Source organism: Eucalyptus grandis, chromosome 6, assembly GCF_016545825.1.
Source record: "Eucalyptus grandis isolate ANBG69807.140 chromosome 6, ASM1654582v1, whole genome shotgun sequence".
NCBI lineage: Eukaryota > Viridiplantae > Streptophyta > Magnoliopsida > Myrtales > Myrtaceae > Eucalyptus > Eucalyptus grandis.
Genome location: NC_052617.1, coordinates 11,021,796 through 11,031,922, shown reverse-complemented (window position 1 = coordinate 11,031,922; position 10,127 = coordinate 11,021,796). Strand labels below are relative to the sequence as shown.

At 41.7% G+C, this 10,127-nt stretch overlaps 1 protein-coding gene across 1 annotated transcript; it reads right to left on the bottom strand.

The window, feature by feature from the left end:
• Nucleotides 1-2,349: 2,349 nt before the first annotated feature.
• Nucleotides 2,350-5,029, bottom strand: LOC104429475 (ankyrin repeat-containing protein At5g02620-like). Its single transcript, XM_039314322.1, has 2 exons — nucleotides 4,339-5,029; nucleotides 2,350-2,897 (listed from the first exon to the last, which is right to left on the bottom strand). Exons 1-2 carry the CDS (start codon nucleotides 5,027-5,029, stop codon nucleotides 2,350-2,352), a joined length of 1,239 nt encoding a protein of 412 aa, XP_039170256.1.
• Nucleotides 5,030-10,127: the final 5,098 nt, after the last annotated feature.

Here is a 10,127-nt window from a genome sequence, read left to right as displayed (position 1 = left end):
TGGTATTATGACATCATGAGATACATCCAGAAGCAAGAATTTCCTGAAGAAAGCACTCCCTCTGATCGAAAATACCTGATGAAAATGGCTTCGAGGTTCTTCATCAGCGGTGAAAATTTATACAAAAGATCATATAATTCAGTCCTGCTAAGGTGTGTGGATGCAAATGAAGCCACACAAATAATGCAAGAAATACATGGGGGAGTATGTGACCCTCACATGAATGGACGCATGTTGGCCAAGAAAATTATGAGGTTGGGTTATTACTGGTTCCTTTTAGAGAGTGATTGTGCTCAGCATGTGCGAAGCTGTCATCGTTGTCAGGCGCCATTAATTTTGAGCGAGCATCGCTGGAAAAGCTCGATGGGACACCGGTTCAGCCGAGCGGAACCGGATGCCGGCGGCCGAGGCCCTTCGTCGACCGGAGTTCCTTCGCCTATAAATAGGTGGCCGCAAACATCGTCGGAGAGGGGTGGCAAGCTCGGAGATCCTTCACTGAGAGACATCGGGAAGGGTTGAAGGGCGAGCGCAAGAGAGAGCTCGAGTCGCGAGCTCAGCCCACCTTCTACCGAGAGACTTCGGGGAAGGCCGGTCGCAAGGGACTCCGAGAAGGTCAGATCCGGCCGGTGGAGGCTCGGATCTGGCCTGAGTGAGAGAAAATCGAGGTCGAGGAAGGTCCGGCCAAAATCTACGCCTCAAATCTGGTTCTTTTTTGCTGTTGTTGTTGCCGCCGAACGACGTTCGCCTCGACCAAGTCCCGACGCCGTTGCTTCAAAGGGTTTGTTGTTGTGCTTCCCCCACGAAGCCATTGCCGTGATCGATCCGCCGAAGCCGCGCCGATTAAGAAGCCGGGTTGCCGCCGTCGTTGCCTAGTCTTGCCGTCACCGTCATTGTTCGCTGCGACCTCCATCGTCGCGAACCGCCCTCCCGTCGCCGTCCCCGTTCGAGAGAAGGTAAAAAAAAAAAAAAAAAAAAGTCGTCATTGTTCGTCGTAGCCATTTTCCGTCTACCTAGCCACGCGCCGTCGCCATTGTCACCTTCGTCGCCGCCGTCGTAGTCGTCGTCGCCGCCAACACCTTGGTTCCCCCTTTGGCGCCGCAGATCGCAAACCCTAGGGTTTGCGATTTCCGGTCGTCGAATCGGATCCGGGTCTCGAACCGGGTAGGGTTTCGCGAGATTCCGGGCGGGAAGCCGGATCGCGGTTGGGTCGGATCCGGGTTGGGTTTCGTGGGGGAGTCGGGTTGCGGAGCGGGCTATCGGGTCGGGTGCTCCCGAATGCCCGGCCACGACGCCGTTTCGCAAATAAATAAAAAAAAAAAAATAAAAAGAAAAAGATGAAAAAAAATCCGAGTCGGGCCGCGTTGCGCGTGGGTCCTCATTCGGATCAGCTAGCCGGGTCGGACCCAACCCGCGGATCCGACCCAGGTCAGTTTTTATAATATTTTAATATAAAATAATATTTTAAATAAATAAATAAATAATAAACATTTTATTTTTCGAAAAAAATCAAAAGAAAAATAAAAAAAATGGTTTTATTTAATGTTAAAAAAATGTTTTAATTTCCAAAAAAGCAAAAATATCCAAAAATATTTTATTTTCCAAAAATATTAAAAAATGTTTTAATTTCCAGAAAATCGAAAAATAATAAAAAATGATAAAAATATTTTTATTTTCCAAAAATCAAAAAAAATCGAAAATATTCCATATTTTCCAAAAATGCCAAAAATCCAAAAAAAAAAAAAAAAGAAGCCAAAAATTCAGAAAAAGCCAAAAAGACTTGTATTTTTCCCAAAAAAAAAACCAAAAAATCCTTTTGTGTCCAAAAAATTAGAAAAGACCTAAAAAAATGTTTTCCTCCCAAAAATGCATGGAAAACCCCTCAAACATCCAAAAAACCTCAGGATTTAAACAAGATTAGGTACCGAAAGGGCATTAGTGATTAACTAGTGTAATCAAGTCCATGATCCTAATTTCTCTGGTTGCGCAGAGCGAGTACTTCTCCCGATACTTCGCTTGGGTTTTTAATCAACCCACCCCAAATTGATTAGTGGCGACTCCATTTTAAAAATTGATTTATAGGTTAAGAATTTAGACTATTAAAGTCGTGAATTGGTGGACTTGGGAGAGTCCAGGCTTTATCAATTCAGCCGAGCCATTAGCCTCCTTAGGCGCTCGTACTCGATTGCGAGCGCCGAAAAAAAAAGAGGTCGCGACAAGTGCTCTTTATTATTCCGTTGATTTCTCTGATAACTATTTTTGTCCCTCATTAAATTTATGTTACAAAATCCTTTAATTTTCTCGCTATTTCACACCATAACCCGACGCAGAAGCCCATGTGCAAAAGATAATTTAGTCAGATGAGCTAATAATTACCTTCCTCTTGGTGTATTGCCACTCAGACTCACAAATATCCAGAAACGTGCAGCCCTCGTCGTTCTTGGCCCTCAGATCCACCCCAGGAATCTTCAGCAACCTCTTCACCATTCTGTAGTTTAGGTCCCCAGCCGCCACGTGCAGCGGCGTGTTCCCAAAGCGGTCGGCCTCGTTCACCAGCCTCACCAGCTCGGGCAATCTCAACACCGCCTTGGAGTGTTTCGGCCCGCACTTCAGCGCGAGGTGAACCACGTTCCGGCCCTCGTCGTCGGCGACCTCGACCTTGTCGGGGCAGTGCTCGAGGATCTCTCTCAGGACGTGGAGGTGGCCCAGCGAGGCGGCTTCGAGCAGTGGGGCATGGATGCGTTCCTTGGTGTAGGCCGAGGAAGGGTCGGCTAGGAGGAGGCGGGTGGCGATGTCTTTCTCTCCGCCTTTCGCTGCGAAGTGCAGGGCAGTTCTTCCGTTGTCGTCGGCCTTGTTGATCATATCCGATCCTTTGAGATTTATGAGAGCTTCCACGCAATCTAGGAGATGAGGAAGAACTCATTAGAAAGAGTTAATAGAAATATAATAAAAGAAACGGGAGATGTAGCTGCTGATGTTATGGTTTCTTTATATGTGGGCTAGTCTGCTCTAAGCATAGCATCTAGATGATAACATCTCCTAAGGGACATGTAATTGATTTAATTGAAGTAAGCCTAGTTTAAATTGGTAATTTTGCCACCAAAGTTCGCTTTTTCTTCTTGGGTTTCATATGAAATGCCCTTTGAATTACACAATCCGCCATTGCCATCATCAATAGGTTAGTTTAGAGTAAGGTGATTGGTTTTTGGTGCGGTCCGGCCCCACTCTGAAATTGGTTTAGAAGGGTTGGTTTTTAGTTTCTGGAACCGTAAGTTAGACCGCCTAAAAATATAGTCCTGTTGCCATACTTTGTCTCTTGTTGAAATTGAAGGTTGACTATGAGATACATTATAGAAGTAATTAAAGAAGATGGGGATGATAAATTACAAAAGTACATGTCTTTTTGGATTTTTTTATAGTTTCACTGCACAGTATAGTAGGTCAATAAAGCTTGAAGAAAATAAGAAATCCATTTTCAAAATTCCTCAATTACCATTCACGCAAGTTTAAATCCGTTTCTTTTTCTTTTTTCTTTTGGAAGACCGAGAGATGCCTCAATTGATTTTGGTTGTTAATAATACAAAGTTCGAAGCGATCAATTAGTGCTGGTATGAATGCACTCCCTCAGTTCCTTCAACATCATATGCCTTCACATAGCATTTCTTGCTTGTTCATGTACGTTAAAAGAGTATAGTTTCTATATTTCTTACCTAAGCATTTGCTTGAACTAAAAAGTTGAAAGACAACATGGGCTGAAAACATATTGATGCTTGGTAAAAATAGAAATGCACACTTCATATCATACTTGATTTTGCGCCGGATGGAACCTCTCGTTCTCAAAAATAAATCTGCTAGTCATATGAGTACCATTGTTATATTTTGCATTATACGGAACACTTACATGTTTCAAAAAAATTAACTATATGTATAGTCTTAAGACTGGTAGACAGTAGAGTTTTCTATCGTTGGTAAATATTTTTAGTCTCTTATTAGATTGTTAATTCCATGCAAGTACTTTAAAAATCTATTTCCATAGTGCTTTCCATATATCTGCTTTGACTGGTAAGCGTGCGACTAGCCCCTACGGATGAGCACCAGAAAGGATGGAGAAAATAAGCCTTATCTACTACTAATAGAGAAAATAAGATGCTATATGCACGTGTGATGCCACGTCATTTAATTGATTTATAAGTCATAATAAATTGATTTTCAGAAAATAAAGGACCATGTGATTACTCATTTTAAGCATGTATTAAAATTGACATACTCCTACTTCCAGCAAGAACAGCAGCGTGCAAGGGTTTTGGCCTTCGGGTCCCCTCAAAGCGCGATCCCGAACACCTGCTTCACGTTGCCTGCCGCTCTCCAAGAACTTCACCATCTCCTTTACCACTTTCTCAATCCCTAACTCAGCCGCCACATACAATGCGCTCTCGCCGGCCTTGTTGACGCTCCCCACCATCTCTTCATCTTCTTTCCACAGTAACATCCCCATCTTCTCATCCCCGTTCCTCAGCGCCTCGTGCAGCGCTGTGTTCCCGGCCCCGTTCGTCTTCCTCAGCAAGCTGGTATTGATCCTGGCTGTGCCCCCATTCTCCATCTCTTTCATCTTCTGTGTGCATGGCGTCTCGGTGGTGGCCTTCCCCTCCCGTAGCTTGGCCTCGTAGAGGATGGTCTCCACGACTTTGAAGTGGTGTGTCCGCGCTGCGACGTGAAGTGGCGGGTCCGCTCCGTGGCAAGAGTTGTTGGGCTTGGCCACGAGCTGGGGGCACTCGCGGAGGACCTGCTTGATGAAGTCCTCGTGGCCCGACTCCACCGCGAGGTGGACGAGATTGTTGCCCTTGCGGGTCTCTAGTTTGAGGAGGTCTAGCCAGGGTTCGTCTTCTCCATATTTCCGGATCGAGTTTTCGAGGGCAGTGAAGTTGCCTTCTTTGGCGGCTTTGTACATACTTGGGTCCATGTACTTCGTTGGGGGTTTACCGTCCTCCTTCATCTTCATCTCTTGTTCTTTTTCTCGAATTGCAGGCCTCATCTTTAGTGTGTGGAGAAAGCAAATTGAGTATTGAGTGGGGAGGAAGAGATGGAGGAGGGAGTCGCATGCTATAAGATCTATAAGGTTTCGTGCGTGGTTATTGCGGGGCATTTTCCAGGCAAGTAGGGAAGAATAAACCTTACACGTCTTTGATCTGTGAGGACGACTTTTATCGTGCCTCCTAATTTTTGTATGAACCGAAAATGACAAATTATCAGTGGATTAGTCAACTAATCAAGCATCTTGACAAAAACATTATTATGTCAGCGCGTTCCACTCGTTTGATTCTATGGAGAAAGGGGCTTTGCTTAGGACACGAGATGAAGAGATGGCCGGAGAGATTGTGGTGGAGGGGCTCGATGGGGACATCGAGGCCCTAATCACCCAGCGGAAGCTCTTCAGAGCTAGTCTTGCTATGTTCCAGCCTCGAAAATACAGGGTATTGGAGAAACACCGCCTCTTTCCTCTTCTGCAGACTTATCCTTCTTAGCTGCCATGTCCAGATTCTTTCAAAAGAAAAGTCAGCCAACGACTGGCATCTTGCCAACCCGCTTGGTAAAAATGCGCGTGGACTCTGCTGACTAAGAAGTAAACTTGTTAAATAGGTGGGCTGAATTAGGTCATAAATGATATAACTTAAATTGACATATTTAACCTATTTATAACTCATTCATTGTAATGCAAATTTCTCGACCCATTTAATTAAATTTAGGAGATCTTATTTCTTATGTTTTTTTATTAAGAAAATCATATTGCTAAAATATTTCCTTGCAATTCAAATTTAGTGGAAATTTTTGTAATTTTTTAAAAATAATTGGGGTTCCGTTTGTTTGAACATTTGCCAAGAAAACAACAATATATATATATATATATATATATATATATATATATATATATGCTTGTAAATATATTAATTTTTTATAAAAAATATTTCTATTTAAAAATATATTTTTCATTTTTTTCTTTTTCCTTCCTCTTCGGCTGGTCGCCAACCATAGTGACTGGTGTTGACTAGCCTTAGGTGAGCTAGAGCCTCGCCACATGCTGGCGAGGCTCAACCTAGCCCAATTCTGGCAAGCTGAGCCTTGCCATCCTCAGGCGAGCCTCTACCTTGCTAGATTTAGCGAAGCTGAGCTTGCCCAAGGCCTCACTACATCAGCAAGCTCGAGGTCTCACCTGATTGGTGACTCGAGCTCGCCCAAGGCTGGCGAGTCTCAAAGGCTCAGTCATATGTCCCGAAGGCAGAGCAGAGACACTGTCATCATCATAGCCTAGTCAGCGTGGCATGCGAATTCAAAGTCAAAACTGTTCCAACTTTTGTAAAAACTGAAAAAAGAAGGCGCATAGAGGATGAAAGCCATCATGCTGGATGCGCCCGTCGACGTTGATTATGAGAAATGTTGACTGGGCTTTTCGCGAGCGAGGCATGCGAAGACCGGAGATTAACAGCCGATGATGAATTTTGGCTAGAATCAGCGCAGACATTTTACGATGGAGATAATGACACAAATATGGGCACGCAATGATCTGTGGGGGCATCATTACGTGATGCCGGGATTGGAAAATCAAAAGGCGCCCTAGAATCTATGGACCGAAGATCGACTTTGGTGATTATATTGAAACTCGAATGAAATAAAATTGCTGTTGATACAGCTGTGGCAATTGCTGCTGATATATGGCCATATAACTGCCCGGCCATTGCAGAATAGGTAAAAAGGTTCTAAAAGAATCGGCCGTTCGCAGTGGCCCAGCAAGAAGCAGGATGCTATTAGGCCATGGTGGCCCACAGGTTGTGCCAAGCTTCGCTCGGTGATGCTGTGAATTGTGCCGTGTCATGCTAATAGGGGTAATCGATTCCAAGGGTGATTGATTCCCACCTTAGAACCAGAAATCCGTTCCTAGTTTATAAAATCGAGAATCAACTATGTCCACTTAGGACTGGTTGTGTCTTTTTTTTTAGTTCCTTGAAGCTATAATTCTCTTTGTAGATAATAAGATTCTTATTTTGGTATTCGATAATCTAAGACTTATCTTTTTGCTAAGTATAAATGGATTTTCTAAAAAGACGCCAAAAACTCCAAACTTTTCCCAAAATGACAAATTTACCCTTTTTTATGATATAAAAAATCTCAAACTTTGCCAATCGTGACACATTTACCTCAAATTTTTTTTCGTGATGCGAAAAACCATAAACTTGTATCATCGTGACACATTTACCCTAAACTATAAAGCATTTTTGTCTATTATTTTTATTTTTTATTATTTTTTTTTCTTCTTCTCTCTTCCCTTCGCCGGCCATGGTGGAGGGAAGCCAGACTCAAGTGAGGGATGCCCTCACCGACGTTGGGCGAGGATCGCCCTTGCCTGGGTTGGCTAGGGTCGCCCTCGCCAGCGTTGAGCAAGGGCAGCCCTCGACTAGGTCAGGTGAGGACAGGCAAGGGCTTGTTGAGGGCACCCCTCATTGGACTTAGGCGAGGGCCACCCTCGCTGGCATCAAGCAAGGGGTGCCCTCACTAGATTTGGTGAGGGAGGCCCTCGCCCGACCCAGCTGAGGGCTGCCCTCGCCCAACACCAGCGAGGGCCTCCCTCACCTGAGTCTAGCTTCCCTCCGTCAGCCATGGTGGAGGGAAGACGGAAGAAGAAAAGAGGAAAAAAAAAAGAAAAATAGAAAAATTAAGACGAAAATGCCCTTGGTGGGGGTAAATGTATCACGGTTAGCAAAGTTTGAGATTTTTCATGTCATAAAAAAAATGTTTAGAGTAAATTTGTCATTTTGGGCAAAATTTGAAGTTTTTGGTGGCTTTTTCCCTCCTATTTAATGTGAAAACTTAGCATTAGTTCCTTATCCCATCATCAAAATATAACAAAGATGTAGATTTTTTTTTTCTAGTTTTGTTTGTGATTTTGAAGTTTGGTTTTGGAAGTAAGCAGAAATTTCACAATGCATATAGCCTCCACCCTCAATGTAGCTTTACTTCTAGAAGAGGAAAATAATTAAAAAGAAAAAGAAAAACAAGTCAATCGGTTCGATCCCGTTCAGCGCAAAGAACCATGAACCATTATTGGAGGTAGAGCTGGCAAAATGGGTCATAAATCCATATTATGACCCAATTTTAGTTAAATGGGTCATATATGGATTAAGTGAAAAAGTTAAATATATGTCAAAAATGGGTCTGAGAAATGGTCTAAATGGATTATTAAGAAACCCATTTTAAAGTTTAAACCCATGGGCCATGGCCTTTTTTAATTTTATAAAAATGTTTTTTAATAAAAATTGAAATTATAATTATTTTTATATTTCAATTTTTTTTTTTTTCTTTCCTTTTCTTCCTTCCTTAGCCGGCGGCCGATAGCGGCGATGGCCGGCCGCCAACCGGCAACAGGAGGCGAGGCTCGAGCTCATTGGCGTCAAGCGAGGCTTGATCTCGTAGATCTAGCGAGGTCGAGGCCCCCACCCGGCGACGGCGAGCTCGAGCCTCGCTAACGTCGGGTGGGGCCTTGGTCTTGTCGGATTAGCGAGATCAAGCCCCGCCCGACGCCAACGAGCTCAATCTCGTCTATGGCCAATCGTGGGTTGTCGTCGTGGCTAGCGGTCGGCTGAAGAAGAAGAAAAGAAAAGAGAAAAGAGAAAAGAAAAATAAAAAATAATTATTAAAAATTATATTTTTAAAAAATAAAAATTATAAAAATTATATTTTAAAAAAATTATAAAAATTATATTTTAAAAAAATTATAAAAATTATATTTTAAAAAAATAAAAATTATAAAAATTATATTTTAAAAAAAATTATAAAAATTATATTTTAAAAAAGAATTAAAAATTATATTTTAAAAATTAAAAATTCGATTTTTAAAAATATTTTAAAAATAATTATAAAAAAATTTGTATTGCATAAAAATTGTTAAAAAAAAATTGTACTGCATAAAATATTTTAACAATACTTTTTTTAATAAAAAAATCATAAAAATGAGCTTTTTTTAGGTTTAGTTAAAAAAATTATGTTATAGTTTTTAGTTATTTAATGGTATGTTCACTTCAAATAAGAGAAGTATGTGCATAGTCTAATTTTTTTTATAAATATTTCAATTTACAGGTTTTTTTCAACTTTTTTTTATTTACTATTATTAATTTAATTTGAAGTTTTAATCCACTTAGCATATAGTAGAAGTGGGTTTTTTTAGAATATTAATAGGTTTTAGCAATACGGGTCGGGTTGGGTACGGGTCACTAAATTTATACTATAAGAATATGGGTCAAAATAGATTAAATAGGTCAAATATGGATCGACCCATTTTTGACCCGACTCATCCATTTGCCACCCCTAACTGGAGGTTCCAAATTTTGGAAAATGGGATTCCCTGAAAAGTGGCCTGTCTGTTTTCTGGGTTGGATTGAAACCAGCACTCACCCTTATGTGCCAATGGGCCAGGCCACCACCGCAAAGCATGGCCCGTAGTAGGCAGCATTTGAGATACCCGTATGAAGAGTTTTACGTCCTTTAATCCATGGACTAGATGCATTAATTTTATCTCAAGAAAATCTGTAATCCGTAGTGTCGTTAGTGCAGCTGAAACCCCCAAAACTAAAAGCAGCCGCCTGTCAGCCTATTACAGTTGGATTAAGGTTTGGCGTGTATGCTTTGTTCCTTCTTTTAATTCTTGCGGTGACTGAGCTAATTTCAGGGCTTTCCATTAAGAAGAGATTATTATAATACTTGTTACCTTATGATCTGCAGTTCATATCAAATGCCCTTGTCTCAATGTATATACTCTAGAAATCTATCTTCTCTTCAAAGCAACGGGTTTTTAAGGCTATCAAGTAAATGGTGGTAGGAGGGAAATATCACTAGGCTTGAGCTCAACTCCGGTTTGACTAGGGTGAGGAGTAGTTGCGGGGGGCCAAAGGACACAGACAAAGGTAGCACGAATGAACCGATTTGCACACCAAACATTGAGAGAGTGTGTCTAGAATATATATGTGAAAAGTAGAATTAACTCACGAATACGCCTTTTGATGTAATGGCAGATAGGAATACTATCAGGATATGTGACCCCTTGAAAAAGTACTTGTTTGTATGTCAAAAGATAAAATTGTAAG

Coding starts and splice junctions, on each gene's coding strand:
- LOC104429475 (XM_039314322.1), bottom strand. CDS start 5,029: ATGAGGCCTGCAATTCGAGAAAAAGAACAAGAGATGAAGATGAAGGAG. Junction 2,898..4,338: donor CGGCAGGCAACGTGAAGCAG/GTGTTCGGGATC, acceptor CTCATCTCCTAG/ATTGCGTGGAAGCTCTCATA.